Below are 16539 nucleotides of genomic sequence, written 5' to 3'. Positions count from 1 at the left end.
AACCCATCTCTCGATGACACAAATTCGTGAAGCGTCTCTCACCGTCCCACTCTCTCCATCCCACTCCATCTCCACTCTCTCCATCTCACTCCATCTCCACTCCCTCGTCATCTCACTCTGCCCTCTCCCCACTGCCCGTCACGCCCCACAGGCTGCTGCATCAGCTGCGTGCTCGCATGCCTCTTCTGCGAGTTCCTCAGCATGTGCAACGCGCTGCTCAGCTGCGGCGAGTGCGAGGAGTGCTGCTGCTGCTGCTGCGCGCAGGCGTGCGGCGCGGACGCCTGCTGCGCCGGCGAGGACGGCCAAGCGTGCTGCTGCTGCGACTGCGAGCTGGCGGCCGCCTGCTGCGAGAACGACGAGTGCCTGGAGGTCTGCTGCGGGTTCTGCGCCGGCTGAGACACAGACATCAACCCCCCCCCCTACACCCCCGTGGACGGCGCTCACGACGGAACGAACGGAACGCGACCGCTAGCCACATCATGGCTCCATCGCTGCACCGCACCATCATCGCTGCATCATCACTCCATCATCACTCCATCTTCACATCATCTTCACTCCATCATCGCTCCATCGCTGCATCGCCCACATGGGCGCCCTTAAAATTCAGATCCAGCCGCAAAACGAAACAAACGCGTATGCCAGAGGAGATTTGTTGTCTTGCGTTGTGTCTCCCTTTAAAATCATCTCACGAAGAGCTTTCATGGGGGCTCGTGATCTCAGTGACAGCTCTGTTGGTGCAGTAGTGCCAGTGAGCTCTATTGAAAGCACGATTTCAATGAGAGCTCTATCAAGGCAGGATTCTCTATGTGCTGTGTTGAGACAATCTCAATTTAGAGCTCTTGAAACCACAATCTCAACGAGGGCTCTATTGAGGCCACAGCCTCCATTGCTCTTCGATCCGTGGGCAGGCTCACAGGTCGCACTGCCCACCTCGTCGTCGTCGTTGCGCACGAAAGGCCCCAAGTTTTCCTCCGCGGCCTCGGCCGCTGCTTCGGTCGCGAAACGTCGGACACGACGACGAACCGCACGCGGCACGGCTCGCGAGCACGGTGGGAGAGCCGTGCCGCAGCACCGCCGGTGGCGTCGCCTCCGCCGCCCGCTCGCCCTTCCTCGCACCAGACACTGGGGGACTGATGCGACGATGACTGGAAGAACCCCCGTGTCTGTCGAGGGCCCGGCCCTGGAACGCCGCTGCGCGTGCCCAGGTGTTTAACGTCGATGTTCTGCTTTCGTTTTTGACTCCGCTCGCTCGCTCGCTCGGGGGGCTGCCTTGCCACGCGCTCGCGCAGTGCCGGTGTCGTGGACGCAGGCTTGGTGGACCGTGTAGAGATGGAGACTCTGTGAGGCGTCCGTCTGCAGGGTGACGAGGTCGGGCCTGCTCGAGGCAGTGCAGCAAGTCGGTCGCTCACCCGACCTTCTGATCTCCGAGTCGCGTCCATGCGCGTGCATTATTGAGAGCTCATTTAACGTTTTATAATTTTAAGGATTACATTTTAGTTTGTACTTTGCACTCGCGATTTCTACATTAAAAAGGCGTTTTTACATAGGAAGGCCTTGCTGAGTCTTAAGACTCAATTTCAGGAGGGTCCTGCCCAGGGCTTATTTATGGCCAATTCTGCAGGACTTCTCACCCATGTATGGCTATGAGATGACCAGCAGGTGGTAGTACAGCAAGTAGGCTGATGGTCATCCTGGACTGGTTCTGAGCAGTGCTGCTGAGACTAGGGTGTTCTCAAGGTACTGTTTATTCACGGTAACGTTTTTTGGGTTAGATCGCGTAAATGTGACTGCGTCGTACACCCAACACCACCCGGCACGGCCTATCGGTAAGGTTTGTCACGTGAACAAAACGTGCCAATTGGTTACTACTTCAGCACACCACACGGCTGTGCGTTAACAAACCCACAACATCTACAAACGAGTTCGACGTTTCGCCGGTGATCACAACAACGGCATCATCAGGCGATGGCCAGAATTAATCGTGAATAATTGGCCGCGAAAGCCGACGTGTTGAAAAGGTTTTGGTTTAATTAAACACGTTGAGTCTTGATCCAAAACAAGTCCTTGTGCGGTTGAACCTCAGGACTATTTCCCAAGGCAGGCCACGCTTTGTCACGCCTGTCGGCTCTCCGTTTGGTTGGCCATGTGGGAAGGAGCCAGACCAACCGCCGGACATCCTGAGTCTACACTGATAGGGTGACCTGCTTTCTGTACTACCGCCTTACACGTGTATTCCACCAAAGATGTCTCTTTTAAATCAATATATAAATAGGTATTTTTAGGACTCGTTCCAAATGATATTGCAGCAGCAAGTTTAGAGGCTATATTAATAAATATTAGAGTTAGTGTTCCTGAATGGCAATCATCTGCATACGGAGATGTGTTTTTACATACCTAAATATCTGTGCATACCTGTACTCACCGGTAACGCCTGCCATGCTGAGTCGTTGGTGTTTTGGGTCGGGTTGCGTCAGTAGAATGTGTGTTGTACACCCCTCCTCCGCCCAACACGGCCCCAACACTGGACGACATTTTTGCAATTCTGGCAACTGCGTGATGGTACCGGCTGTAACTACCAGCGAAACGTCCGCACACAAATCGCTCAATGTGTGTGGCTCACTCTCCAACAACACATCGCGTGACAACTTTACGAATTGTCTGTGTCCCGTGGAGGAGGGTGCGCTCACTTAACACAATGCTGCTTATTCGCACCGTATGTCACAGTTGGTGACATACGGTGGGAAAGAAGTTAACCATGCAAACATACGACACAAAATGTATTACGAATCATTGTACTGGTGGAGACAGCCAAGGCGTTAATCCCACAATCCCACTCCTGGTTTGGTGTTTGCCTCTGCTGTCTCCTGAGTCCGCGTGGAAGCAGCAACCGGTGATGAAGGTGTTCACGCGCAGTGACACCCGATTACGCGGTTGAAATATTAATTTTGATCAAGGCTGCGATAACCTCAAATGTAAATATATTAATGTCCGATAAATTACCCTCATCCTTATAAACCAAGAGATGCCTTTGAATGCTGGTGCCAAATAAATAAGCATCGCTTTGTGTTGTAGGGGGAGGCAGCTTTATGAAAATGAAGCAATAACAGTTGTGTTCCATTTAAATACGAATCAGAAACAATCAACACGTGCAACGAACTTGGAACAAAAGCTGACGGTTGCACAGAGAAGCGTGGAGAGGAGATTCGCGCTTGGGATATTACGCTGAGCCTCAGACAAAAGGGACACGTGGATCGCGGAACGAACAGAAATCGTGAGACGTCACATTGGCAATCAAACGGGGCTTGGGCCAGACGCATCGCTGGGTGGGATGAGGGCCGGTGGGAGAGACTGGTGACGGAACGACAGCCAAAGGAGGGAGCGTGACCAAGGGGACGATCCCCTGCGGAGATCGGTTCACTTGGAGGATCCTTGTCCCCAGGGCCTTGTCTGGCGCCTTGTTGTTTGGCCCTGAGCAGGGCCGCTGGCGTGGCTTCGTGTTGCTGTTGCTGTGGAGGCCGGGAGATCGAAGATCGATGTTCGGTCGCCGCGTCGGAGGTATTCGTCGCGGCGTCTCGCGCGACAACGGAGCGGGGCCACGCGGAGGCCGCTGACGTCTTCCACGCCCCGCTGCGGAGATGGAGCGATGAGATGAGTTTGCGTGCAGGAGCGAGATGGGTGGTGATGATGTGGGGAGGCCTTCATCCAGCAGTGGATAGACAATGGGTGGTGGTGAATGGTTCTTAAGGTCACAAATTAGCGTGCCTAGGCAAGGGATGGTTTGAATACTGGTGCCAAATAAAAACCATTGTCTTGTGTGGTGAAGACGGTGATAGTCGAACAGTGCTAATTTCCAGAATAGTCATCGAATTGTTATACAATCATCTATTGCGTGATGAAGATAACGGTAGGAGTTTAACTTTTTATTTGTGATTTTTAATCTCTATGCAAATACAACTTTGAGTCTCGTTATTTTTCGCTTTACCAACCTGTTCATTGCCATCACAGTATACGTTTATCACTACAGACTCTGTATATGGTATATACCAAAGTATATTTTCAAGGTTACATTGATGATGTACTAGTATTATTGTTAATGTACCAATGTTAACTGTTTCAAATGTGGACCATTTTGTAAGCTACATTACTGACCAATTAGCTACATTGCAATCGTGATGGATATTTGTGCAGCTTAAACGGTTTGCGTTGTGTCATATGTGCGTTTTCTTATGCTTTTGATCGTTTATAATCTAAAGCTTCGCATTAATAACGGTGTAGTATGTTAACAGCCATATCGCTTTAAATGTGGATCAATTAAAGGCTGCAGTTAACACTACTGAGCGTACTGATGTAAAATATAGTTCAATAAATTTGAGGATGATGGCATTGCTGTGTGTGTGTGTAGAGGCTGATATCATAAATCGTTGGCTCCAACTGTGAATTTGCCATTCCAGCCGGCACATTATAGGTGTAACAAAGACAACGTGGGCTCCCTTGCCTGCTTGACACCGCGTTGTCCTATTATGTGTGGGTTTTTTTTCGCTTCTGTGCTGTTATCAAGCTCTCTGATGTGTGTGTGTGTTTGGGTTGTACACACTCTGAGCCATTGATGGACATTGCACGTTCGTATGACAGTGGCCAGACTTTCCATGGGAAAATCACTGTTGATGTCCTCCATAATAAAAGGCCTTATTTACCCTGGCAGAACTTTTGCTCCCGATGTTGATGTAGGGAAACGGTTATCATTTTTACTTTGAGGCGGTTGAGGCGGGTTATTGAGTCGGCAGTAGGCGGAGTGGTGAATCATCGCTGCTGCGACGACGACGAAGATGCCTCCTCCTTCGCGTTTGTGAATCGGGCACCAAGTTGATACGGGTTGTGGGTGACCACGGTCGTACACCGGTGATTTTAATATTCATTTGTTTTCATTTAAAGAATGGAGAGTGCGTTGAGACAAGTCCCGGACTTGCACTCGCAAACCTTCTGGTTGTACGTGACACGTGCTGAGTTTACCCCAAAGAGAGAGAAAGAGCGAGAGAGCGAAGACGCATGTGTAAACAGTTTTCAGTTGGTAAATGGCACAGAAGAACGTTGTATTATGCAGAAGCATAATCCGATCAGCGCCAGTCAACGACGACTGTGTAAACCACCTATTGTGATTTGTGGTTTGCCAAAACGGAGCCGATAACAAACAATAATCCCGTCAATTAAAACGACGTGGACTCGACGGGTTTCCGAGCAGAGGGAAATATTTAATAACAAAAAGACAGCGTGCTCGAAATGGATTTTGTTAATAAACATTGCTCGGGAATTAACTTTTTGTTGGCAGATTAGCAAAAAAACCCATGCCAAGTGTGTGTGTGTGTTTAAACGACTACACCCATGTTGCATTAGAGGATGGATTAGCCTCACGTGTGATAATTACGCATTGTGGAGACCGATTTAATTTATTCATCTAATCGTCCTCGCGGTGCATCTGGTCAGAGAATTGAGTTCTTGTGAAATCTGGCAGCTCTCCATTTAATTATAGCACGAACAACAAGCGAGCAGGCCAGTCTGTTAACGTCGCCTCAACATTGCGTTGGGCTGTTCAACACCGGCGCACTCTCTCGTACACCGGTGCCTCTACTGTTACGGAAATTCCGCAACCCTCGGCGTCGTTTCGTCGTCGCCGCAATGTTCGAGCGCGGCGTTCGTCACCTTCGCCAACTCGAACGTGCCGGCCACAGAGTGAAGTGCGAGATCGCACGCGCAGCGCTTCTGCGCATCCCACAAGCGGCTTCCTCTATTCTTCTTGGAAAAGTGGTTTGCATGGAGAATTCCAAATGTCCGTTTCTTAGAAGCCATTAGTGCCTCGTGATTTGAGTTAATAGGACGCGCCAGCCAGACTTTATCAGCGCCCATTTGTTGCCACTTATAGCACTGAGCCTTTTTTAGTCGAGCAAACCGCGTCGAGGCATCACTGATGCTTCGGGTGTTTGTGCCTGGTTGAGAGTGGCTGAGAGAATGATGTAAACTCTTAAGGACGCTCTCGAAATGTCGACAACTTATATTTCAGTCTAAAATCTTGATATAAAAAAATACAATATTGATGCTAAAACATTAGATGTTGGGCTCTCCAAGATGTAGCTGTTGCTTTTGTACCTTTTGGTTTATGAACCCTAACCTCCAAAAGTTTGTGCCTAGAGAGTTTTTCTAATAAATATCGAATTACAAATGTGACTACAATTTAATGAAAATGGGAACATTTGTATAAATTTTGGGCCCTTCAAATGTTGGGGAAAATAATGTTAACAATGACATTTTCAACCCAGCCATCGCTGTGATTATCACTAGAATTGTAGTGTCTCCACACACACACTCAACTGTGTTGTAGTCTATCGGCCTTTCGGCTTTTGCATTACCACTATTACCTAAGAGCATTCATTTAAGTGAGCGAACTCCGGAACGGTTTTCACCTTCTGGGTCCCATCAGCAGAGTCAGCTGGTTTAAACAAATCTGCTGGATCACCTGATGTCGTGGACAAGATCACTCCGTCTAAACTGTGGGACCCCGTTCGAATGGATAAAAGCCCAAAACGAAAAGCAATGAGTTTGTGGAGGGGCTTGAAGAGTGCTGAATCAAAACATGACATCAGATTTTCAAGTCCAAAAAACCCACATTTCTGTATTCAGGACCCCAACAATGTGGAGGCGAATGTGTCCGAAGCTATTATATTTAAACGTATATGTCTGTGGGTTTTAACCATGTTGAATAAATATGTAGCATCACATGTTTTGGGGTACCTTTTGGAAAAGTACGGCACGAAAGCTGGTATGTAGAGCTGTAGGCCTTGTGGAGTTTCAAGTTCCCCAACAGGAAGGACACGTATATTTAAATACATATATACGATATATATTCATCTCTATGGTCACTGAGCAATCCCAAATGTGTTGGGCTAAGAGACCATGACGAATTGGAGAACCACCTTCACTCTCCACCCGGCACAACTTGCGATGTTTCATCCACCAGATAGGCTTTTCGTTGTTTTAAGCGTCACTCAACCTTGTGTTCAGCTCCCTTCTGTCCAGCCGAACAAGAGCTGCCAGGGCATGAAATATCTGGGTTGGCCTCCCTGCTGCACACTGAGATACCACATTGAGGAGCGTTATCTGCAGTCGTGTTTATGAGATGAGTAATTTGGCTCAAATATTTAAGCAGTTTGAGGAAACACAGACCACCAGCCCATGCATTTTTGGAATGCATTTCATACAGATAAAGGCAGTTCGCCTTAGCAACCGGGGCAGTGATTGTAGAAACAAGCCACGTGTTACAAGGTTACTTATGCCACCTTGTCAACTGTTGCTTAGGGCTTGTCATAAGAATCAAAGCCACGCAATGGTAAGAATAAAACAAACGCAAGCAGCTGCTCCCAGGCCTGGCAAGGAACGTCCCACCCATTACTCTGAGAATTATCACCACTTCGATCGAGCACGGGAAGCACTCGTTCCGTCATTGTTAGCGTCGCGGTGGACGTAAGGATGCGTGTGCAGGCCCCGTTTGTCATTCCACTGCTGGATGAGGGCCCCTCCACAACCGAGTGGGCCCTGGGGGTTATTTGGCCACGCTTCACTCGTGTGCGCATTGGTGAAGGCACGGGGCATCGATGCGTGATCGTAGAAGTACAATACAACTGACTTTAGGAGTCAACGGTGCCGTTCTATTGAGCGACGTTCTTCATCGCAAGGCCCGCGGGCCCCTGATGGCCCCTGGTGGCCTTTAGTGCGGCCCCCGACACTACACACAGAGTGACAACACCCCCCATCATCATCGTCGTCGTCGTGCTGCTGTCAAACCCACAATGTTTCAAATGTGTCGCGGCCCTCACACTGATGACGTCTTATCGCGATAGTGGCCCTCTCTGAAAATAAGTGGAGAACACTGTGCTCAAGAGGGATCTTCTCCTGATGTGAACAGTTCATGCGCAGATGCTGGATTGATTGTGTATTAAGTTATTTTTATGCTTGTTTACCCAGGAAAGCATTGGGCTTTCCTGGGTAAACAAGACTCAAAACAGCGTTGTTGTCGAGAAACTACTTCAACGTGTGATCAATGCGCACTCGTGGTGGGTACTGGACTCTTTAAGAGTACGCAATAACAAATGTTCCTACACACCGATTGGCCGCCACGAGTCACATCGTTGTACACATGGATTGTTGCATCTTCGGGCCGTGCAAGCTGCCACCTCCAGCATGGGGACGGCCTTCACCCAGCAGTGGATTGATCATGGCCGATGACGCTGATAATCCCGAATTGGTACCGTATTGCACACGTGCGCGCACACTCGCACATCTCAGTAGGGCTGAACGATTAATCGATTTCAAATCGAAATCGCAATTTGAAACAATTGCGATTCGCAAATCGCAAAGGCATTGTTTTCGCAAAATCGTTTTATTTATTATTATTATATGTATTTTACTTAACAATTGTTCTATGTTTGATTGTTCTATTTCAATTAAAACATTTTAATAAATACAGGTTGGAAGCAATTCAAATCTTTTAAGTTCTCATCCTTGCATGAGCATATGTAGGTCAGTTCATATTTTGATGATATCATGTGGTAATGCTCCATCACAAGTTTTAAATCTATAACACAGTGAAAATTTAATTGAAGCTTGACTTTAAATAATGTAATCGCAAATCAGATCGCAATCGTAATCTGTCAGAAAAATCGCAATTAGATATTTTCCCCAAATCGCTCAGCCCTCCATCCCAGGCCACACGTGGCGGCAGCAGCGGCAGGGCAAGAGGACCCTCAAGACGCGGGTATCGATCACTCGCAAATCTCCCGCTACGTCCGGGGGACTTAGCGATGCCACGCAGTTGTAGAGCCTCCCGTGCTCATGCGGCTGCCATCAGCGAGCTCTCGCACCGCTGACTCGATGTGCGACGATAGATGCAGCTAATTCCTCCTAAAGCCCCCTGTGTGGCTTCTTGTCGTGGTGTTTCCCACTATTCCGCCTCCTGGCGTGGGCCCTCTGCCTCGGCACGCTGCGAGCCCGTGGCCCCGGCCGTCGACTGCGCGCCGCTGTGGCCGCGTCCCACGGCGCTCCCGGGCGCTCATTCCGCCTCTCTCGCTGCGGTCAGCGCGAAGGTGAAGGCGCAGCTCTGAGAACTCTCCCTCGTGCCGCTTGCCGGCGGAAGGGGCCTCCGCTAGAGGGCGCCATAGACAGCCCCTCTTCCACGCTGACCAGACGCCGTAGGACTGTGTATGTTGGACTTCGTTCGCACCGTACGTAGCCAACGGTGCTAATCGGAGGCGCAGGGGAAGGACAACAAAATAAGTACACGCGCGGCAGAGCGGTGTATTTGGCCAACTCTTCCACGCTTGTAAGTGCTGGGGAGTACCCCCACTTTACCCAACGCACGTGACCTGCTGATTGATCTTCTGGCATGTGCGGGTTGCTGTTCGAAGCTCTTGCCCCCGTTGTTGGGACTGCCGCGCCGGGAGATCGAACGGGCGCCCAGCTGCGACGCAAGCTCAGTGTTAGCTGGCCCCTGCACCGCTGTGGCAGCCTCCCGCACTCGGCATGCCTCCAGTGGAATCGAGCGAGAGCCATCGAGCGAGGATTCAACTTCGGTTGTGCTTCAGAGAGGCTGCCCTCCGCTGACGCTACACACAGTGCCGGATTCAGCTAGTGCGGTGCCTGTAGCATCTGTTATAAATGGGTCTTAAATGTACTAAAACACATTAAAACACAATTTTTTTATTTGCACAGTAAAGTAATTGTATTTTTTTCATTTGCTATACAGCCAGATAATACGACAAATCGCTAACCTTAAACACCCAGTCGTTCATAAAAGTTGATGGCGGTATAGTACTATAGTAATAGAGCAAGTGCAGAATCACTGAACCGGAATTGATAGCTTGAAAGCATTTAGTGCGGGGCCCGTAGCATATGTAAGCTACTGCATGTGAAGCTACTACATGTGTAGCTACTACATGTGTAGCTACTTGTGCTACTCGGATAATCGCCACACCACCGATGCAGATGAACCGGAGGTTCGTGTTTGTAATATTTGGCCAATTTTTTGTTGTTAAATATATGTCCTAACAAAGTATGTATTAACACGTGAATATAGTATTAAAAACAAATATGCGTGAGGTAAGCGTGGCGCCCGGAGAAAACCCGATCCATTTCACTTGCAAACCGCCAATTAATAGCTTTTGTCTCCATCAATTACGATTTAAATTTGATAATAATCTTGCTCACTTAGAGAACAATATAAATATTCCTCGTTTTTTGTATTTCCAGCAAGCACCGGGTTGTCTGGAACAACTGTGTTCGCAGCACAGCCAACACTGGAGACGCCTCCTCCCGTGTTAATGATGAACACCTCAGAAGGCACTGCGCGTCGCGATGTTCATGCGGACAAGACAATGCCGTAATCAAAGCTGAACATCTCAATTGCCCCCTAATTAATCCGAGTACTGATCCTAATCACCGTTGTCATAGTGCACGGCGGAGGCTGCGCGCAATAAAGTCGAACAAGCCTTCGTCCGCGCCCAGACACATGCGATGTGATGCATTCTCACGGGCAACCCTGAGTCAGTTGTGGAAATTCCACGTTCCTATGGCAGCGGTCAGTGTTTGTATAGGGGGACCAAGTCCGTTAGCAAACCACCCTCTAATCACTCAGAAGGCCATCGCAGGACTGTTATGAAAACGTGACCACATCACTTCATCAGATCCCTCCACTGGCTGCATGTCCAGTCGTAGATCTCCTCCTCCAAGATGTCTCTCAACCTCTTCAACATCCTCCATGGACGTCTCTCCCCTCCTGCCGCCCTTCCCATCTCCCTCCACAGTCTCGACTCTCGCCTCTATGGCCCTCTGCTTTCCCTCAAATGCCTCTGTCAACCACTGCTCAATGGGAGGTCTCTCCTTCTCCTCTGCTGTCCTATGGGGTCTAGAATCATCTCCATTTTGCCCAGCTGACGGTCCTAGTTGTGTTTAAGGCGACAGAAAGAAGAGGTGGCAGGTGGGGCCACTACCAGACGGAGGCTGCCGCTGTCTCCCAACCAGTGGGCCACACGGAGTCCGCACTCCTTCAACAGAGGAGGAGGAAAAGCAAAACTGCACGAAGTCTCTCCTGAGGTCCTCTCGTGGCTAGCAGACCTCGACACCGTCACCTAGCGACTGCACGTAGTGTACACACGCAAGCAAAGCATGCCACCGCTGATGGGCAGTTGACACGTAACCTTCAAGAGTCCAGAGTCTGGTTCTACACAAGGCGCCTCCCACCTGCCTCGAGATCACTCGATTGGTCGCTAACTCCTGGGTGTCACTCCGATGCCTGCTTCGGTAGCCTACGTATCGAGAACTTCTTTCACACCATACGCAGTCAACCGCGCTAATCAACGCGAATAGAACAACGCTCCTCCACCTGCCTGGTACTGAAGCTAAAAAGGTAAAGGTGCAGCCCTGCAATGCCTTGCTCACTCCACTGCTGGTAGAAGGGTCCCCGCGAGCCGAAGCTCCATACAACCCCTCTATCGAGGGTATGTTGGCCTACTCTTCCACGCTGGCCGGACGTCTTGGAAGAGGCTGCAATAGCCACGGGTGTATTCGTCAATCGACTAACTGCGGTCGTGCCCATTTAGGCTGCCGGGAGGACAGAGAGGTGGGGAGGGATTTCGTTTCAACTGCCGCACCGGGCGATCGAACTGGCCGCCTCTGGATTGCGAGATGTCCGGCGTGATAACCGCTACACCACGGCGGGGTCCCCTACCTGGTACGACAGGACGGCGAATATCGACTTCTCTGCAAAGTCGAAGTTGATGTCTGTATTTATTCTGTAGGGATAATGGGCTGATTTCAGCCCAACCAGGATTTGAGCCATCCAACTGGTGACTAAACTAAACTATATATTTGTTTAGCAGGTAAGGCCCGCTGAGCGGTACAGCTCTTTGTCAGCAGCGACCTGCCCACCATGCATAGCTCGACGAAGTGGCTCGTCACGTGGAAATGTTTATCAGCCAAATACTCGGAACGAATGTTTCTAAATGTGGATTGAAAGACCGGAGGACCCAGAGATCAAATCCACGCGACCACGGGGAGAGAGAGACACGCAAACTCCGAACATACAGGCTTCAGTGTCGGGATCGAACTCACGACGTCCTGTATACCAGGCGAGGCAGTTCACATCTCGCTTCCGTGGTGCCCAAGCACTTTTCTCCCGGTCAAGTGCAGTGAGTCGTGATGTACATCTCATAACGTGGAGCTGCAGTTTTCGCTCGGATAGTTTTGTTTGACAACGAACACGCACCATTTATTTTTCCCCTACTCCAGAAAGAAAAATGTTGTTTTCCTTACATTTATTTCACGTCTCCAGTGCAAAAGGGACATATGCTGTCTCGATTGATTCTCATTGGGTTGCTGCACATCAATCAGAGTTCATGTCAAACTGTTAGCGTTGTGCGCTAGGCGTTAGGAGACTGGGTTAAGGGCGAAAGGTGAAGGGTTAAGATCAGGGTTGGACAATTATTTGACAATTGCCCGGTGATTACCCCAACGGAAAACCCCACAAATTGGTAATTGCGGTTGCAATAAAAGTAACCAACGGTCTGTGAATTGTTCCGTCCTTAGCCCGCTACATCTAATTACCTGATAATTACCCGCGAACGATTACGTAATTAAGTGTCGCCGTTGCCAAAGTGTTTGCCGAAACGGTCGATGAGGTTGAGCCAGGAACTGAACGCCGGTATAATTATTTTCTGCACTTTTTTTCTTCCAATGTTGGCAACGTTTTTTGGAGAGCGAGAGAGAGAGAAAATGAATTCGATGTGTGTGTGTGCGTGTGTACCTCTTCCTTCCTAAGGGGGAGCGGTAGTGTAAGCGGTTAGCGTGCTGCGCTACGAACCTGGCGACCCGAGTTCGATTCCAGCTCACGGCAAACACCAGTGACGATTATCTGAACCGGTCCTGGGCCTCCCCTAGGTCGATTTAACCTCAAATGAGTACCTGGTGCGGTGTGTAAACATCGCCGCGAGGGAGACAAAGGCGGTCGGGCGTGGTGCTGGCCACCCACCCCCTCGTGTACTGTTCCGGCCTTCATAGGTGCTCGCTAACAGCACTTTCCCCTACAGTCTGTTAAGGCTATACGGGGGGATCTTTGTCTTTGTGTGCCTCTTCATCGGCTGTTTGTTTGCCAGCGTCCAGCAGCGCTCCTGGTGCCTGTGGCGGCTGGAGGCTGGCGCCGATGTCGAGGTGTTCGGCGGCAGACTGCTAACTTCTTAACGTCAGGCCACTTCACGTCAATAAAGGCATATGGGAGCTTCACATTACATCAAATATACATGAAGGCCCCAACACTTTTAATTTAAAATAACAAAACCAAAATTTCCCGTGGCAATCTAATTTAGAACGAATTAAAGCTCACGTCATAATTAAGACCAATTACGAAAATTAAGGATTACACTTCATCCTTCCAATGGTGTTTCACCACGCTCCTGTTTGCCTCTTCATTTAATGCCATCGCTTTTATCCCGATTCATCTTCAGTACTTGCCCTAGGCACAGAAGCGTGGCAATATGCTTGGGATTATACCGAGACAGAGAGATGAGCAAACAGAGCAGGGAACAGATGCCAATTAGAGACGTCGTGTTGACTGCTAAGGAAAGCGAGTGGGCTTGGGTGAAGAACGTCCAGAGAAGCGGCGACGGCTGATGGACAAGACCAGAGGGTCCACCATGAGTCAAAGATGTGACCACTGTATGTTGATGAAGCAATGAGATGAGTTCACTAGCAGGGTTGGGATGGATTGGTCCATTGTAGTCCTGGACTGTGAGGGACAGCACAATGGCGGCCTGCATCCATTGGTTCAGCAGTTGATATACAATGATGATGACGATGATACAGATGACACCTAACGCGACTATTTTCGTGTTTTCCCGCTCGAGCCGGAGTGCTCGCTGCTGCTGCTGCACTGCAAGGCGCGGCAGCAGTCAGTGCTGAGCTACGGCGGGGTGAACCTGTGCCGTGCATCGCCGCAGCTCGCTCACACCCTGCTGGTGGAAGGGCCTCCTCTAGAGGGAGCTCTAGAGGGCACGGTACTCGGCCTACTCTTCCACGTGGGAGTCGCCACGCTTGACTCCACCACACGCGACCTGCAATGTCATGCTAACAAAAAGCATTTTAAATATGTAGAATTTCTGAAAATATATATAGTTCATTGTTATCTTCTTGGTTCTTTCGGTAAGAAAGAACCAAGAAGATAACAATTAAGAAGATGAATCCCTGCAGTCACGAAAGCTTTAAATCGAAAGTTAATTGTTAATCCACTTCTGCATGAAGGAATTCCCACACTGTGTCAGTAGTGTAGGTTGTTTGACCATACTTCACCCCGCTGGTCAGTTGTGGATTGGTGAAGTATGGGGGACGGGGGGTTCAAGGATTGGTTCGGATATCACTTGCCAATGATTTTAGCTAGTACGCAGTACGGGATATAAATAATGAGGATCACATCCGTCTTTGTTTGTTTGTTGTAGTACGGAGTTAGACTGATGGCCTTAATCTAAGTTGTCTTGTGGTTGTTGTTGTATTACTTGCATTCCACTGGGATTTTTGCACACAGCGTTGGTGTGCGGTGCTTTTTCTGGATTTTTTGCCGGTTTTTTCCCTGGATTTTCGGTTTCCACTTAGTCACATAGTCACTTTAAGATGTTTTTTTGGTCATGTTTTTGTTTTTTGTTTGTTGCGGTTACACCCGATTCAATAGCCGAATGGCTCACAGGGCTATGCCTAATAAATGAACTTGAACTTGTCTGGGTAGTACAATAGCTAATGAGGATCATATCCGTCTGAGTAGTACAATAGCTAGAGCCCAACGCCTTCCAATCCTGCTTCGGGGATAACGCAGCTCATCATCCCACTTGGATGCATACAAATTGGCACCACATTTGGGGAAATCAACACCGTGCTGGTTTCTGCCATGAAACGTGGACACTTCCAACACTGACCGAGGGCCACCAAGCGCTCGTGTCAGGGTGAGGGCACGGAACGTTGTACACGGACGAGGCTTGCTCCGATGATGTCTCCTCTCCACGTCGAGTCCCGTCTGTGCCGCTTCTGTCGTCACATCGACTCTCCTGCCCACGGCATCTCTTCCATGTCGCCCAGTCGCCCTCCACTCCTTCTACCCGGTAGCACGAGGCAACGGTCATCTCCGTTCGCAGTCTGTGTTCCAGCAGCAATGCACATTCCACGTTCCTATGCCATGGTCAGACCATCCACGGGCCACCCACCATTTACTCCCGACAAAGTTGTCCTCTCTCTGAGTTTATACACACGCACGCATCATTCGTCACCAGAGAAGCTTGCCAACATTTTAGTTTGAAAAGCGATCTGCAGCTCGTGTGCTGACCCCTAGCGTAGACAGACGTAGCCCGTCCCGGTGCTCGCGCGTTCATGTATTTGTTGCTGTCCCTGTAATCAACTACTCTAATGCGTTAATGTAGCCCCATTAGAAATGCATGAGGCTGAGTGCGTAACACGTAAAGAGTGGGAATCAATGCAGAGGCAATGAAAGCACTTTATGTGTAATCCCTTTGCCGATAGGCGCATTCCCCCCTGACTGATTAAGTCAATAAAGCTGCCCCCCCCCCCACAATTTTTACGGCTCTCGACACTAAAACACCCGCAGGGTCTCGCTGCAGCTCATCCCAGCCTCCAAGAGTGTTTTGTTATCGAGCTGAGCGGGGAAACACGTTGTTCGCGTATCGATTTTGTCCATGCGGCGGGGCCGGTCGTGCCGAGCTCACGGGATGACGATTATACGAGATTCGGCGCGGGGCTGCGGGCTTTGCTGACGGGATGCGAGTGATGCCGGCGATGTGAGGATGTTGAGGTTTTCGCAGCAAAGGCGCGCGATGGAGCCGTGCGGTTTCCTGTCACGCTCCGCATCGACGCAATTGGACATCTCTGTTCCAATTCGCGCCGGTGTCTCTAGCCGCAGAGAGGACTTCTTTAAAGTTGCGTGCGCCAAGACGCACAATGTCATCGTGTCGACCGCCACCCGCGATCACGCACGTTACTCGTTATCGACAACGCCATTTGTTTTGCGGACTTCTATCGCTTCGTCTTCTCCACTGCTGGACGGAACTCGCCTAACCCGAGCCCGTGTGGTGAGGAAGTCCGATGCATCGCGACACGTGACACACACGCCAAGCATAATAACGGGCAGCAGCCCTTTGTCAATGCACTGCTGGACGAAGGCCTCCCCACCACGTGTCGTGGCAGTCGTTTGGCCATACTTCACCACGCTGATCAGTGCGCGTTGGCGAAGAGGGAAGAACCCAGAATCGGTTCAATTATATCGCTCGTCACTCATGTTCACCGTGCCTTGGGAATCGGACTCAGCATGCCGGGCTCATAACGCAGTGCCCTAACCACTCCGCCACTGCTCCCCTGAGCCAGTCAATGGTTGGATATTCCACATTCCCATGGCAGGTAGGGTCATGCCAATAGGAAAACAAATTACGATGGACTTTTCTCGCAGCA

General features: G+C 49.9%; 1 protein-coding gene across 1 annotated transcript in view; it reads left to right on the top strand.

Moving 5' to 3' along the window:
• Positions 1 to 4698, top strand: part of LOC133342573 (myoD family inhibitor-like) — a 38694-nt gene extending 33996 nt beyond the window's left edge. The window contains exon 5 of the mRNA XM_061551759.1: positions 152 to 4698. Coding sequence (XP_061407743.1) covers positions 152 to 396 — 245 coding nt within the window. The 3' untranslated portion in view covers positions 397 to 4698. The remainder of the gene's footprint in view (positions 1 to 151) is intronic.
• Positions 4699 to 16539: the final 11841 nt, after the last annotated feature.

This window comes from Lethenteron reissneri, chromosome 15 (assembly GCF_015708825.2).
Source record: "Lethenteron reissneri isolate LAM-NWPU_2019-01 chromosome 15, ASM1570882v1, whole genome shotgun sequence".
NCBI classification, from domain to species: Eukaryota; Metazoa; Chordata; class Hyperoartia; order Petromyzontiformes; family Petromyzontidae; genus Lethenteron; species Lethenteron reissneri.
This window is presented reverse-complemented; position numbering and strand designations above follow the sequence as displayed.